The 17,579-nt window shown below is 44.9% G+C and overlaps 1 protein-coding gene across 2 annotated transcripts in view; it reads left to right on the top strand.

Annotated features, from left to right (window-relative positions):
* Positions 1 to 17,579, top strand: part of LAMP2 (lysosomal associated membrane protein 2) — an 868,131-nt gene that overhangs the window by 223,086 nt on the left and 627,466 nt on the right. For both annotated transcript variants that reach the window (XM_069612679.1, XM_069612680.1), the window contains exon 4: positions 14,776 to 14,946. In XM_069612679.1, the coding sequence (XP_069468780.1) occupies positions 14,776 to 14,946 (171 nt within the window). The remainder of the gene's footprint in view (positions 1 to 14,775; positions 14,947 to 17,579) is intronic.

Here is a 17,579-nt window from a genome sequence, read left to right on the forward strand (position 1 = left end):
CCAGAGCCAATCCTCCAGCCACCTGCAGATGATGGGGCCACCGCGTCTCACCAGCCCCTCCCACCAGGCGTCTGCACCAAGGGGTGAGTCATGTCGGAGCTCTCCTCAGGCTCGGTAGCCCGCTTCCCCCGCACACCACACTCAGTCCCCAGAAGAGTGGGATGCCAGTCTTCTCCCCCAAACTCCCCCTGCCCTGCTGCAGAGTCAGCTCTCGAGGCACCGGGCCCCCCTCTCCCTCCGCCTTGACCAACCTTTAAACTGGCGGGGAGAGGGGCCCCCCGTGGTCCCGACCCACACCGCTCACCTCCCCTCAGACTCGCTCTCCGTGAGGGAAGGAGTACCGCCAGAGGAAATGCTGCCAAGCTTCACCAACAGGGCCGCCGGGCGCCCTCCAGCCGGGATCCAGCGTCGGCGAGGGCTCCCCAGCTCCGCACCACCAAGGCCGCCGATGTCTGCCCACAGCAGCTGCCCCTTCCGGGCACAGTCACAGCGGTCGTAACCACAGGGCAAGAGCACGAGGACAGGAGCAGCTCACACCAGCAGCTGGACCGGTGAAGGATCGAACGCCGGCTCCTCTCACCCCTCACCGAGCCAATGCTCCAACCCGACCACGAGGGCTGGATACCTCGTAGCGTCGTGCAGAAAAGCTCCAGACAGTCCCAGGGGATCGGGGGGCCAGCACAGCCACCAACCTCAACCTTTCTCTGGGGGGGGGTTGGCCGCATCGGGAGAATCTGCACACAGGAAAGCCAGAGACCCCTCCCCCACCGGGACGAATCCTCAACCGCTGCAGTACTGCCGGCGGGAAACTGTCCGCACACAGCTTCCTCGGCCAGTGAAGTAAACTGTTCTCCGGTGTCCCAGCGCCCCCAACGATCGGGATTGCACTCAGAGTGCCTGGGGGTCCATACAAAGCCTGGGGGGGGGGTCAGAACTCCTCTCCTGGGGATTTAAGGGGGGCTCAGACTCCTTTTTCGGCGCCCTGGGGAGATCAACGGAGATGCCCCATCACATCTCGCTGCCCCCTGGTGGCTCCTCTCCCTTAGTTTTTTAACTGTTACCATTTCTTGATCACTTTATCTATATGCCAAGTAACTTACAGCCCTACGCGTACGAGTCCTTTAGATTTATGGCCCTAGACACTCAACTATTTTTTTTTAATGGTTTTACAAGTGTGCCTAGGACGAACTGGTGGCAGCAGTTTACTTTTATAGTATTTCTACTTCTTTTTAATGAACCATATTGTGCTTATCGCATTTGGCTCAAGACTGTGGCCAGTGCCGAAAATGGGCATGCCAAAAAGTCTTTTGTTATTCCCTTTGGCCATTTTGTCCCTTTGCCTTAACCCAGGTTTAGCCGACCCATGAATTCCTTACTTGGGCATGCATCCTTCTGCAAAAATCACATCTTTCACAGGCTCCCGCACATCGTGTGCTAGTGCCCAGGAAGAGGATTGGGACTGTCTGGTCCCTATCCACATTACTGGTGCCAGTATGTCTGGCATGCCTGAATGACTGGAACCACCGTAGGCTGTAATTGGCCTACTCCTGGCGTGAATGAAAGAGTGGATCTTAGATTGGTTATCCTAGATTTGAGCGCAAAACAAATAATGGATAAGAGAAGGGGCTCTGCTCCCATTCCAGGTCACTCGCCTGAAGTTCACACTGAAATACAGAAGGAGCCAAGTATCCTGAAACGCTAAAGCAGACCCATGCTCTAAGGTTTGGCACCCTGAGCCTGCTGTTGACACTCGAGACTTAAGGCATCACCAGCTTGTGGTCCTGGGCTCTCCCACCAGATTTCATTGTCCTAGCTCCTCTTGGACGCAATTTAAGAGTGCGCCACGCCGCAAGAATTTGCGTCCCTGTGGTGCCCTACTGTGGTGAGTCGTTGTAGGAGCCTTGCATACCTGCTTCCCTGTGCTCTGGGACGTACTGCACTGGAACTGTCCTTTTCTTCGAGAGTGGAGAAAAGGCTACTGTCCCGCAAAATAGTCCCAACCCACCACTGCTGAGTGCTGGAGCGATGTGTAACTGCAGGGGTTGGACCTACAAGCGACCTGGACTGGCAAAGTTTGGTCCAGACAGTGTCAAGGGTCAGTGAGTACTTGCTTCACTTACCGGTGGCCTCCCTGGTACAGCCTTTGTTCTTTACGTATGAGAATCCCTGAAAAGCTACTCCCCTTAGCTGGGCTAGCCTGCGCTCCCTAGCTATTCCCGAAACTCGCAAGTTGCTCTGCCTCCAAGGGTAGACCCTCCTTGAATAAGACACTGTTCTTCACCTCAATCACCTTCCTGAATTGCTACAGCTCCCTGAAGATGACCTGCTTTCTCTCATACACACTACTGTACTGAGCAGAAGGCTCCCCACTTCGTAGGGATGGACTGCTTAAGTTGGGCATCGACTCTGAACTGCCTAATGCTATATTTGTGTTAACTTTCTGTTGCGGTTGGGTTTCTCCTTTACTGCATTAGGCAAACATTAATTTTATGTGTGGTAAATGGTGGAAGGTGTGTGTGTGTTAACTGTTTGATATTAATTTGGTGTATTTGTGTTTATTAAGCCCTATAAAGTATATATTTTTTTAGTTTCTAAGCGTATCCTGTGGAGTTTTACTGTGCGCTCATTGTGGGCTTCTGATCACTCACCCCTTCTGCGACGTAGTCTTGACCGGCTGCCGAGCTACCATTATTCGTCTGGCTTGTCCAGAAGGTACTCCTGTTTCACTAAAGTAGGTTGGCCTTCTAAACATCTGCCCACTAGGTCAGCGTTTAGAAATCCATCTTCACACCAAACTCCTTGGCTTAAATGATGAATTCTCCTTTAGATGAATGCTCAACTCCTGCAATCTAATAAATCAATGTACTTCTGGAGCAAATGTGCTCCAGTCATGACCCCAGCACCAGAGGGGAATCTCCCTGCTGTGCTCACTTCCCTAGACTCTGAAGGCACAGGTGGGGTTACTTGCCTCAGTACTTCAGCATATCCTTTTTTCAGAACACTGGGTTGCCTGGTGTCTGGGGACTCAAGCTTTCATGCAGCCATAGTTTGTGTCCAAGACCTTGACTGCTACAACAGCACATTACCCACCTTAATATTGCTGGGCCTCTGCCAGCACCATTTAGGAGACTAATCTTGAACACGGAAGTAGACACACTAGCTCTGGCAACTAAGTCCAGGGACATATACTGGTTCCTTGCATCATCCTCCTAGGACCAGGTTCACCCTGTACATGCCTTAATGGACTGACATTGACAGTGCCTTTTCATAACCAGAGGCTTTTCTTCCTTACACTAGGGTTGCACCCCTAGTAGATAATTGGATTAAGTTGTGCACAACCTTCTTGGGCTTGCACTGCCTGGTTTCATAGCTCCTGTTGCCTGTAACCACGCAGAATTCCAGATGGGGCCATCTCGTTGGTGTGCATTGGGATTTTCCGAAGTTCTAATCGCCACACAAACATTGCAAACTGATCTCTAATGTACTTTACTGAATTGACTTTTGCAGATGTGCACTACCTTTCTGTATCATAAAGGATAATTTACATATAACCTACTGGATAACCATTTTACCAATGCTATTCCAAAAACGCTGAACAATTCCTGTGTTGTGTGCTACCCGCCAACTACCTGCTTGAAAATAGCTTAGATTGCTCATCAGTGCTTGTTCCTTAGACAAGCATTTTAGAGGCACACTTCAGCTGTGATGTGAATAGGTGTTCCTGAACTTACTTTAGGAAAATCCTTTTACTCCTCATATAAGTTGGCCTTGATTACAGGACATCTACCAGTGGGTGTGCTATGGAAAGCTGAAGTTCTGCTTTGCTTAAGCTTAATGAAGTTTCTCACATTACCTCAATACTGAGTTGGGAGATCATCCTATCTGACATTAAATTACTACCTGGCCTAGGTGCTAAAGGTATTGGGACTGTAAAACCTGGAAATGCACCATATCTCCCCACACATATTGCAGAACAACCTGAAGCAGCTACTAGAGAAACTAAAACAATTTCAATCAGCAACAATATAAGCCAAGGAAACTCTGGCTCGCCTTGCGTGGGATAATTTCCAGTTTTATAAATGTCTATATCCAATGCAAAATCGAGCAAATAAGCGGTGAATTAAAACTGCCTATCCCTTTCGTCCAGAATTGGAATGTAGAGCTCACTAGAAACTACATTAACCTGTGTACTGAAAGCTGAATTAAAGGACGGACATGGATGAAGCAGCAAGTATACAATTATGTACTATGATCCAGATTCTTGTTTTCTCTGCTTGCACTAGCATCTGGCTGGGTGCAGAGTTTTCAGCAAAAAAATTTGATTTGTGCAGCCTGGGCTAACCTTTAAAAGAAAAGCTTGGCCATGTTTCTTGAATGGATGTGTTTGCATATTTGGATGTGGAGGAGCAAACACATGGGAATTGGAGGCTTGGTTGCAGTAGAATTTGCCTTAATTCTTTATCCTGATTTTGGCTGCAAATCTGAGGGGGGGGGGGTAAATCATGAATAAAGGGGCTAGTTTGGGGATACGTGGGGGACCATCTCCCAACCCACACACATTTGTGGTCCAAATGAATACAAGAGAAAAAATCAACCACTCGACCAAATCACATGGAACCCAAACACATGACTACCAGAATATTTTAGGTGTAATGCCACAATCCAAGCACCTGATGAAATGAGCCATGCAAAACGAGCATGGTATGCAAAAGGCGGATTTGTCAGGTTTTCTAACTTTTTTGCTTATGAGACCTTTGTATCCGAGCTTAGCTGAAAGGGGTTAATACCAATGCATTTTCATGCCCTGTAGGGGAGAGTGCTAGGATGTTTGTTTAGAATACCAATTATGTGATCATTCCATTGATCTCTTGTTCTGGAAACCCTTGTTACTATAAACCGGTGTGAAAGACAATGGTATGGGTGCATAGACAAACTGTAAACTTACTCTGCAAATCCCTTTGATACATCCTAGGTCATTGAAGGTGTCGGAGGAATGGTTGGAGAGATTTGGTATCTTTTGGAGAAATTGATCATCCGTTAACAGACAGAAGCTGAGATCACATGAGTCACTGCCAACACCTCTTGCATGACCAGTGCTCTGAAAGTTCTTGAAACTTGGATTCAATAGCCATGCCATTTTAGGCTGTGTGGCAAACTAGCAGGATGAATGTGACTAGTGGACATAACTTAAAAGGAAACGCCTCACTAACTATACTGTTAAATGTGACTTCCCATCCTATCAAAACTAAACTAAGGTACTCGTCAATGGTGAAAAGAAAATGGTCCTTGCTCCAAACCTATCCAGTAAACTGGCCCCACACTTAAAGAAATTGTAAATGTGTTCTACACTAGGGGTGTTCACCACAATTTCTCTAGTTTTCCAGGAGTTCTTCCTGGCTTTGGATCCATTGGCTATCCGTGATTAACAGTTCTCCTTATTTAAGATTACTTGGCAGATTATCAAAGTTCTTGAAGTTTGCCAAGTAAAACAATAAGAAGCAGGTTCCTGTAAAAACAAACTTTCTACATTTATGTAGGTGGCAGGATATTTGCCCTCATCCCTCTCCACCACTTGGATGGGTCTCTGCCCACTTGGTTCTGGTGTTTGGTGTCCATTATCCCCTTGTAGCTGTTCTTCGCTTTATTAGGCTCCCATGCCCTCTGCACGGCCTTGGCTTCATATATATCTAAAAAAACTCAGGAGATCCTGTCTACTCGCACTCCTGGCCTGCTTGTGGCCTCCTCTCCTCCTCCTTCTCTTCCTTTACTTTGTTCACACCGATGACATTTCTAGACAAGTCTGATCTATGAAAGTCTCGTCCGAACAAGTTCTTCCCTGTTCTTCCAGAGCCATCAAGGACCACAGTGACACCCTTGCTCCAACCCTGGCCGATTTTTGGAAACACTCCTGCCACTGGAACCTCCCCCCGGCCCCAAACCCCCACCCACCCGAAGCACTCCCTTGTAAACCCCCTCCTTAAGAAGCACTCTGCTGATCCTTCCTCTACGGGTAACTATTGCCTCCTTTCCTCTCTGGCCGCCCACTCTGCGAGGCTAAACCTGCCTGTGAGGCTAAGAACCGTGGGGTCATCTTTGACTCTACCTTCTCACCTCTCTGCCTCAAGACAAACTATCAGCTCCACCTCCTCAGATGTATTCTTCATTTCCTCACTTTACCCCAGAAGCTCACTGTCTCCAGAGCTCTGCTCCTCTCAAGGCTGCTCTCAAGGCTAGATTACTGCAACAGCCTCTTTCTCACTCTTCCTGCCTCTACAACTTATCCAGAACAGGACTCCGAAACTTGTCCTTGGCCTCAAGCCCAAGGATCGTATCTCTCTTGCGCTGAAATCTCTTCCTTGGCTTTCAGTGACAGCAAGAATAAAGTTAAAGACCCTCTGCATTGTCCACAAGGCTTTCTGGGGCTCTACCTCCAACTTTCTCTACCAAAACATCTTCCTTCTCGAGATCTCCGCTCATCCACCTCCAACTCTGAGGGTCAGACACTTCTCCAAGCAGAGTTTGGGATAGATCTATCTCCTCGGCTGGGGCCTACCTCTGGATCAGCCTCCCTGCCTCTCTCAAACTTGACCAGAACCATCTCAGATTCCGGAAGCAACTCAAGACCTTCCTCTTTGCTTCCGTTTCTTTCTCTTCCCATCCCCTGCTGATGACAGGTCTTTTCCACACTCTGGGCACCTGTCCGCCCTCTGAACTTGGGCCCAGGTACCTCCCTGCCTCTTGGCTCCCCCAGCACTTGTGGTCGTATCTGTAACCCTGCGGTCCCCTCACTCTGCACTTATTAGCCACCTGTTGGCTGAACTTTTGATTACCTGTGCTTCTCCACCCTGCCTTTTTTGAATTTTTCCCCTTCCCGCGCTTGCGTGATCTGAATGTCAAGGCCTAGTAAATTACTTGTTTTGTCCTCACTCTGTTCCTCCCCCACCCCCCTTGTTGCACCTAGAACCACTTGTTTACAAGCGCATTATAAGTGCCATAAATCATATCCTTGGGTTCCTCTGTTACAGTGGCTCCTGTAACACACTGGGGTATTGGTAAACCCTTGCTCCTTGTGGCCCATTACTCTTGTGGATTCCTGTGACCTAGAGGTTGATACTACTCTGGTTTCTTGGGCTCCCACAACCCTTTTGCCTCTCTTGTGCTCTCTGGACCTCTTTGACCCTGGGATGCGATTCGGGGGTAATGCTCACTTCTTCCCCACTGGCTCTTTGCTCCTCCCTCTGACCTGGACAACCTGCATCCCTTCAGTGTTGTAGGGTTTGCTCCAGGGCGGATGTGTCACTTCGGCAGCAGTTGCATTCTCCATGGCTTGCTGATCACTCAGATTGGATGAGTGGTACTTTGGTTTAGCTTCTCTCAACCTTTTACTCTTGCTTTGAGAGCAGAGGATTCCCTTCCGCCTCGGTTCTTGCTTTTCTGCATCAGTTTGCGGGCACCAGGACACCACATGTGTGGTCACGCCTCTAGGTACTTTTTCTTGTTTTATGCAGCCTTTACCTATGGGGCCCGCGTGACTGTTAGGCCGGTGGAGTCTCCCTTCGCCGTCTGCTTTGCACTACCCCTTGCTGGCATGCCCATGTCGGAGGATGCTCGATGTATGGTTTCTCTCCATTAGGTTTGTTGTCCCTTTACTTTCACTCCTCGACTTCAGTGGGGCTTATTCCCCATCTGCAGTCCTGCCTATGGATCAAGGTAATTCTGAACTCTACAAATAGAGGTAATGTCATGGTTGTCTTGAGTCCAACATATTGATGCTCCATCAGTCTTACTCCCACATAGGCACAAAATACACTATGTATAGGGAGTTCCCCATGGGAATGTGGTCCTTGTCTGCTGGCAGGGGAATCACTCCCAGTTAGATCTTGCTTCCCAAATCCTAAGCAGGGTCTTGTTCAGTGGACTCCTCCCTAGCTTCAAAGGGGGCGACTTCCCCCTAGGGAAGAAGGGACAAAGTCTCCAGATTCGTCAGAGCTGCCACAAGTGCATAGTTGTGATATGCCAAAAGCCTTGCTGCAGAAAGTCAACATGTTTTGTGTCGGTTCATGCAGCTTTGAAATCTTTTGAAGATATGGCAGCTTTCCTGTGGGTCCAGGATGGCCTTATTGAGAAGTGATGTAATTATTCTAGAGCAGTGCTTAGTGTGGCTTCATCGCATTGCTAATATGCATTAGGCAGGAGTCCAGTGCTGATTGCTTGAACTCGGGGTAGGCAAGAGACCAGAATATTTACTCTTCTATTTCCCTTAGCAGAAGCCCCAGGTTTTCCATATAACTTGTCAGTAAAACTCCATTTCCGGGGAGGGTGTCTTTCTAACCAACTTCGGATAGTGCCAGCAGGGAAATTCGGCAGGCATTTTCACTATCAGTTTCTCCTTTGCAGTAAAATGGCTGTTCCTCTTGTCTTCCCACACCCCACCTTGGTGTTGACGGACTCCTCTCCAACTTTCAGTTCTGTTTGGCCTGTGAAGTACTTTGCTAAGGAGCCATGCTTGTTATGACTGACAAATCAATCCACTTTCTCTAATTTAATTGTACACATTTTACTTGTAGAAACTTGAAAGCATGCTACTTTACCTTGATTGTAGTGTTTGATTTTCCTTCTCCTTGCTTTTGATGGGACTCCATGTTCTGTGATTTGCTGCTGCATAATGAAGCGGTGTATGTGAATGTAAACCATTTAACGTTTAAACTTCTTTGGCACAATCTCACCAAGCTTGTGGCATGCTTCCAGTATTTGAGAATAGTTTGTCATTGCATTGTATCCCTTGCATCGAATATTTTCCATCGGGTGCATTTAAAGAAAAAAGGCTTTGGGTGGGGGGGGGTTCTCCCCAAACCACTTTTTTTACCCTTCTAAAATACATCTAAACAAAAATTAACCCTTTAATCCCCCGTAGCAAGTACCTTTCAAGTACCGCTCGGCCACTCTTTGTCTCCTGCATCGTAAAAGACTTCAATTGCGAGTTCACGGACTCTAAGAACTGCATATACCAGCAGGTGAACATTGCATAATTCAGTTTTAAGGAGCCACTAATGTTGGACTGATATCAGCTTACAACTATTTTATTTTTTATTTTCCTTGTTTAGGCTCTGTTAATATCACTGCTGTCACGCCCATCTGAAGGCATGTATAAAATCTGAACGCGCACCGTAGCAAGTACCTTCAAGTGCTGCTTATCCACGGAACTACGATACACGTTAGTCCATAACGCTCACGCCGGTTCCATGGGCTCCGAGCCTTAAAGACACGCGGTCATTCTGCGCTCAGTGGAAGACTGCTGATACTGTTTCAAATGTTGACAGAAAACATGGAAATAAGTGACAAAGTAACAGGCGATTGTAAAAGAACAGGAAAGCGATAAACATGTCATTTCTGATACTATTTTGCAAGCATTGAAATCGCCCATTAACAAAAAAATGCCGAGGCCACAGTTAACAATAGTGGAAGAAACTTCAGACAGTGACGAGATAGTTTCAGACATTTCAATCCAAGCAAGCGTCAGAAATACATCAACTTCTTCACTTACAATATAGATTACAATGCTCGCTGCTCAAATGACTCCAGCATCTAATTTGCTGCGTTGTATATAAAACCTACTGCGAGGCGTCTCATCACCACCAAAGCAATTCTTAGAACCAACCAATGACTGATTGAACTAAACCTCACTGCAGTAAACCCAACAATCAAGTCTATTCAAATAGTTTAACTCTCTCGAGTCAAAGCTCAATCTCCAATCACGTCTAATTCAACAAATTGTAGACTGGATTGAAAAAAATCCACATATGCCCAGTCCCTCCAAGCCACGTCATCAATCCATGGAAGTAAAGGATGCGCTAAATCAGTGTGCAAATGATTACAGAATGTGTTGCAGTTCCAGCGCTTCCGACATTTACACAAATAATACGCCCAGTGGAATGCAGTGAAGTTGTGTCTATTGAACTCTTCCTGGATTAGCATAGAGAACCAACCTGCTGACCTCCAACAGTTGCCTAGTCAAGAAATCTGACGTTTTCAACACACGCTCCCGTGTCAAAGGACGTTTGACATCTAGTATCAAAACCCTATCCAATAATTACAAAGCCAAATAGAACCTCTAAGGCCAAAACACAAGTGGTAGGACTTATGAAACCTGTCTCATGCTGCAAAAGACCTGCCTCAATCCCGAAAGCGGTATCAATGGCAGACACAAACTCAAAAAGAGCACAAGATGAACTAATAGTGAATCAGCAATGCACAAGAAAAGTGCAACCTCCCAACCACTCACCATTGAACCAATTAGTTGCAATTGCAGAGAAAGCTGCGGCAGATTGACTAGAAGAATTGGAGGAGAATGTACTACCGAAAGATGCCGCTAATGCACCGTCGATGGCTTTGATAACACAAGCTCCATATGAACCACAAGAAAAGCAATGCATAAATGATTGTTCTGGAATTATTAAAGCAGCGGTAGAGGCCTATCTCATGCAACGATTAGATGACATCACCTCAGCTGCCCCCCTGAAAAACGTTGCCCCAGAAATAACGACAAAATTGCAGAGCCGAACCCCACTCAAGCATAAACCATCTGGAGACCTTGATGCAATATCATAAAACAACCACATGTCCACCCAAGACACAAGAGACCCAATATAACGGAGAAACCGATTCACAATCAAGTAAGCGGAAGAGGCAATGAAAAAGCACCGAGGAATGAGCACAGAACAAGTTTCTCAAATGTTCATGCATTGATAGTGTCAATGCCCCATATGAAAAATATGATCTCTGCAGGACTAGCATTTTGAACATATTTAATGATACATGAGCTGGAGGATGTCACATCGGCTGATATCTATCAGGTCGAATTTTTAAGTGATAACCTATCGCTCGTGCACCTGTGGATTAAGTCCGGTTTAGTCCTGAACACCCTCTGGAGGGCTAACATTGAACTTTTCGGGATGGGCTTCTTGTTGGCCCAAGATCCAGAACAAGCAGCCCGTGAGTCTAATGATCGGAAAGCTTCAAGGGAACCACAAACAGACAAAAACAGCCAGTCTGTCAGTGTGCATTTTGTGATTTAGAACCAAAAGCATAACCATTACCCGATGAGCATAAGAAAATTGTGTCCCTAGTTAGTTGGAACTCTAGAGGGAACAACCACTTGCTAACAGATCAAAACAAAAGCATAAATGACTTTGATATAGTCGCCCTCCAGGAGACGTAGCTGACCACACCTCTGATCTGGGACGACCATGAATTGATTTTATAACCTGCGATACCTGCTCTGAAAGGGTGACCAATGGCAGGTCTATTGGTTGCTGTCAAAATCTGTGCACGTTTGACACTGCAAGCATGGGCATCTCCAAATAGCTTTATTCAATTGGTGAAAATCTCAAATGGCAGACAAGATCTAGCACTAATCAACGTATACAGAAACCCAGCTGCCATCTCTGAACACCTTCTATAAAGCTCTCTCCAGCTTGCTCGAAGTCATAGCCAAGGTGATCATGAAATCATGGTGACCATAGTTGTAGACGACCTCAACCTTAATTGTATGCAACCAGGGAAAAGAAACAAACTGCAAGAAATCATGAGATGGAAAGATTTTATGCAAGATGGATGCCTGAGAATGGTGAACGGCTCCCTGCCGGGAGACATACCGTTGCAGCCTACATGGCAAAGAGGAACTTCGAAAAGTACTATCGATTTATATTATCCTCTCGGAAGATCTGTTTATGAGGGGGTCAAAATCTGAAATTGTACAACAAACTGCAAGTGATCACCACATGTTGGTACTAACCTGGCCTTGTGGCGACGGCCTTAACATACAGCAACAATGGATGTCACAAACTAACCATGAACGATGCCAAATCTCGTTTCAAATGGTCTCACGATAAACTAACCATGCTGAATGATGTATTAGAAACTCTGCAATCGAGGCCTGATTTTGAGTCATATGTTGGCACATTGACGCTGTTCAACAATTGGAGTCTTCATGACTTCCGATCAAAGAAACATAGCCATAACTTTGATCATCATCTTCAACAAATAAAGACAACTTATAGAAGAGATCTAAGATCTATCTACAAACTTCTGTATGATGAAAGACACCAAGCCAAAAAGTCCATCAAATGTAGATCTAGAAACTGGGTACAATCTTATAAGGCTAGCATGTTTCAAAAAGATAGTGAAACTTTCATGTTAATCTCCAGTAAAAAGTATCACAAATATGGACGTTGCTACATGAGAACAGGGCAAAAACAATTGAACACAGTTGAATGGTGTTTCAGAGAAATGTGCTACCCATTGGGCTTCTGAATTATATCTAGACGAGAATTTTGACAAATACCAATATACAATGCAATCTGACTCACTGTAGATACCGGAATGCTCAGAGGAAATAATAGAACTATTGATCAAATCGTCCACCTCGCGTGCAGCAGGCCCAGATGGCCTAACAAATCATATGTTGAAAGAGCATACCAAAAAGTGGGCCATCATACTCAATCTTTTCAAACATGTACTTCAAACACAAAAGATCCCAAGCTCATGGTGTACATATCTTTGTCCTCATTTTCAAGAAAGGCGATCGGGGAGTGCCGTCAAATTACCGTCCGATGGCACTCCTTGATACTCCTGGAAAAATCTTCACACGCCTCGTTTTGAGAGATTTCAATCTTTGGACAGACCAAGCCAAACAACGGGATCCAAACAAGATTTGTCCCAGGTATGGGGACCACGATAAACCTACTCACACTGAATGCATTAAAAAAACAGGCTCATAATAATAATAATAATAATAATAAAGTTCCTATCTACTTTGCTTTCATTGATCTTCAATCCGCTTTTGACTCTGTATCGAGAGTAAAATTAATGGAAAAACTCATCAAAGCACAATGCCCACCAAGTTTAACCGATACCATTTACAAATTGCACTCCTCTACATCACTGCTTATTAGACTTTCAATGATGGGCCTTCTGTCATCAGTGGTCTGAACTGCAAGAGGGCTGAAGCAAGGATGCATACTTGCTTCAGCCCTATTTAATTTTTTCATTCAAAATGTAAGAGCAACCTTTGTGGGTGTTGACTCAGATTCTCGAAGATGCACAAGGTGGCGATACAAGCTCTTGGGTATGCAGACAATCTCGTCTTAATATCAAAGACCCAAATTGGGCTTCAGAAATTACTCGTAGCCATTACTAAATATTTTGACAATGAACCTGTCATCAATTTTAAAAAATCCCATAGTTTTATATGCCCCTAAATGCTCTACCAGAAATGAGACGGAATGGAAAATCAAAAATGTGAACCTAGAAATTGTACCCAATTACACTTATTTAGGTCTTGTTTTTGATGGTATACCAACTGGTAACTCACAAATGACTTGTAGAAAATAAGTTGACCCCAGCTATATCTCAGACTAAGCCGATTTTATCCAAATTTGGCAAATTTTCCATCAGTCCAGCTTTATTTTTCTGGCGCCAGAAAATTATCCAACATTGTTGTATGGCCTTGAAACAAATAACATCATCAAAGGCACTTTAACAAACTCAAAGCCAAATTTTGGCAAAACATTTTAGGTTTCCCTCAGTGCACTCCGGGACCTTGGCTGAGATGAGCTGGGTCTCGCGTCTTTACAAGCCAAATATCATTGGCAATTATATGCACTGTTTCGTAAATGCCTTGTATATTCTAAAATTGACACAGCGTTAACAGTGGCAGAATATGTTTACATCTAAACATCAATTCGTACAAGAATAGACCAGAAACATTCTGGAAATTATGGCAACAGCTGATGTCATTGGAGGCTCTGATTACCAACCCCGACGGAGCCAAAACATCTTTCTACAATATTGTGTATTTATCCAAACAACCTGTCGAACCTTTAAACACTTTAATCAGCAACACTTTGGTGAAAAGAAACTTAGTGCTACAGTCTTATCTGTGCAAAGCTCCAAATCCTCGAATATGTTCTGCCATCTTGAGATTACGCTTGAATTTATGGCCAACCAGCAATGTCATGGCACAACGGAAACAGATTGATCAAGAGGAAAACTATTGTCGTTTCTGTGTCGATGCGTTAACCAAAGAGACTCTTGAACATCTTGTTACAGACTGTACAGCATTGATCAGAGATGCAAACATTTTGTAAAACACAGGGTACAAATTGCAAATGTCTCACAAATACAGATGGGCCATGATAGTAGCGTCACGAAACAGGAGTATTCGTCTAGCCACGATTCATTTTCTTAATGCATTACATTTGTATGAGGAGAACAATACTGCAGATAAGAATCGGTAGGTAAATACATCAATATAATTATAATGTAACCATCGATCATACACTCAAAGGTTTGTACAAACAGCACAGCAATTGTGATGGAAAATACGCTATACTAGATCAAAATGACCTTAGTGAAGACAAAGATATGGCGACAGTTTGTATATTTAACTCGTAAAGATTGTAAAGCCATAATAATCATTAGTTTTTCTTGTTATTAAATTCAATGTGGTGTTGTATTTGTTACTGAGAACCACAAAATCATTGTAAGATAACAAGTATGATTTTTATTGTAATTTATTCATTTGTGTAAATTAAAGTTGATAAATCCGCTAAATCAATTAAAGTTACCCCCCAAAAATATGCATTCGATGCAAATTTAGATATATAAAAATCAATGGTATGGCTTTCGATGCAATGAGCAGATAGCTTTGAGAATCCTTGATTATTCTAGGCAGTGTTATGATTGTTTAACTAGTTGACTCTCTTAAATTTACAGGAACTGTAATCGTTGAAACTCCTGCAGCACCACAACTTCTGGCTTCAATTCCCCTGAAGACCAAATACATGTGCAATAATCCTGATACGATCCACACGGAGAATGTCACTCAAATATATTGGAATGTCACACTCCAGGCATATATTGAGAATGGCACGCTGGCAGACAATTGTAAGTATAAACAGTTTGTCTTTATGCTTTTACTTCCTATGAAAGGTTTATATGGTCTAAAGTATTACTCTGACAATTTAATTCCTAAGAACCATCCCATGTCACCTTTACCGCCCACCCTCGGATCAAACCTGGTTGAAGTTCTAGAACAGCTGCTATAAAATATCCATCCTGGTATTTTAATTGAATATTCATGAACACTGACTGTCTCTGCCCATGTGCAAGCTCCCAGCCCACTTCAATGTTTGACCTCTCAAATGTAAAGCCATTAAGTCTTGTAGAATTAAGCGTAAAGGCTAATGTAAGGGCTTATTGGGTACAAGCTCTAGACGATCACTCGATATATTTGTTTTAATCTGTGTTCCTAAGCCACTTTCCAGGGCACTTAACATGTAAACAATGATCCATTTTCTTTTTAATGGGGAGTGAAAGTGAGTGCTGATCGTCCACTACAAGTGGCAGTCCTTCATTTATTTTTTCTCTCCTGATTTGCCTTGCAACATGCCACTCTTGACCAGTTTGGTGCATGTGAAGGCAAGAAACCCACAAGGGACAAATGTGCCCTGTGCATTAGTTGTATATCTTGGTAGCCACACAGCATATGTCTCCACTTCACTGGAGACTTGGGGATTAATGCAAAAGACGCGACGCAGCTCAGCTTCTGGGAAGTACGTATTGTAGTCCCCTTGAAAAGATTAAGATTTCTCTACTATGGGTAGCAAGTCTATGGCCCATTATGACTACTTTCTCTGGTGTCGGAACACTGCTGCCATCACTACCACCAGCATTGCATGACTCCTGTTTTTACCTTGAATGCTTTGCTGCCAACCTGCTCACTGCCAAGGGAGGGTTGAACAGTGAAGGATCCTTCAGTGTTGAGCATCTTGCAGGACTGGCATTACCTACATGTTTTTCACTAGTTTCAATGTCAAGGCTGTCTGTTTTTATAATAAAGAAATACAGAAAGCATCTGGAAAAGTAATCAAATCTAAACCAGTAAAGCTGGTTCCTCTGACTAGGGAGGATATGGATCTGGCGACATCTAAAAGCCCTCGCTGCTTGGGACCGCCAGAAGCCCTCGGGCTCCAAACCTAGACCACATAGTTAGTTTGCTGCATCTGTTGCCTTCCCAGAGATCTGGCTTGGGACTCGAGACCCTTCTCTGGTGGAAAAAGATGCCTTCCCCTGCATTGCAGCTCTCGAGCCAACAGGTTTTCTTTGTCATCTAAATGTACCCTTCGAATGGATTGTCCTCCAACATATTCCTCATCTTTGTACTCCGATATCCAGCTTGTAGGTCAGACATTTCTTTTCAGCAGAGGGTGCTGTGCGTCATCGTCTACCTCAAGAGCCTTCGTCGTCCTAGAGTATGAAGTCGACCTTGGTATATATGGTACACACCGCGCCTGTTGCCGCAGTTCAGTTTATCTGCACAGCTGCTCGAAATGGTTCTTCGCCTCAACGTGTTATTTACTGCATAGTTAAGTTTGTTACAAACCTGTCTACTCATACCCCGAAAACGAGCTTCATGAAATGTGCTGAGTGTCCGGCTAAGATGCCCATAACCGATCCTCCTCGAGCATGTCTCTAGTGCATGGGTGTGTGGACCACACCGTCTAAGATTGTGGCTCATGCCACTGGACAAACATTAAAGGAGAGGAAGGGGAAACTTGCTTTGGGCAAACCATCCCAGAATTGCCTTCGGTGACCACCCACCCCTACACAAATTTTGTCTGAGAAGGACTCTGCACCAGGCCAAGAGGCACAATAAACGTTTGAAGCGTTCGAGATCTCGGCGGTCCTCTTAGTCATCTTTGAGGAGATCAAAGAAAAGCAGCCATTGCTCCAGATCGTCCTCTACGGATTCCTTGCCCATAGGGAAACTGGTGAGATTTCCTAAAAAGAGCTAGTCGAGTGGAACTGGAAAGTTCCTGATGGCATACGTTGAAAGTGTTTGATAAGGGGGCAAAGCCAGCTACTTCGTTGAAGTTGTTAGACTTCCGACCCCATCGCGCCAAAAGCTGACGGCGTATCGTCTGAAAACCATGGACCTCGTGCCCGAGGGCCTGACAGCAGGTTGAAGGATTCACAGGCATCTTGTGTCTCAACGCCTCAAAGGATCCTCCTTCTCTGACCCATCTGTTGATTAAGTTGAGTATCCATGTCGAAACAGTCAGGGTCGAAGTCCTCCGATTTTTGAAAGTCTGAAGGTTTTTTAAACCTCAGGGAAAAATTATTTTTAAGTCTATGGCCTCTGAGGAAGAGGTGGAAGACAGAAGCCCCATTTATAGTTTTAATGGGGAAAACTGCACTCCTGGTGTGCCAGAGAAGCGGATATCCCAGGAATCCAAAATTAAACCTTTTGGACACTACAGGATGCCAGTGGTCTAGACGCCTCTCCGGAGGTTGCTTTTGGCACACCTGAAAGTTCAGGTCATGCTGATGCATCTTATAAATCAGTAATGACCAAGGTTATTGAATACCTTGGATGGTGTAGATCTGTTGAATATGAACATGACCTTACAGCTATTTTGGACAGGGGACCCCTTAAGGACCAAGTCCTTCCATTCCATACAGCAGTGAACAGTTCTAGAGGACTGGAAAAATCCAGATACCATCCCTGTGGTTCACAA

The sequence above is a fragment of the Ambystoma mexicanum genome, chromosome 5p (genome assembly GCF_040938575.1).
Source record: "Ambystoma mexicanum isolate Mex_15411 chromosome 5p, UKY_AmexF1_1, whole genome shotgun sequence".
NCBI lineage: Eukaryota > Metazoa > Chordata > Amphibia > Caudata > Ambystomatidae > Ambystoma > Ambystoma mexicanum.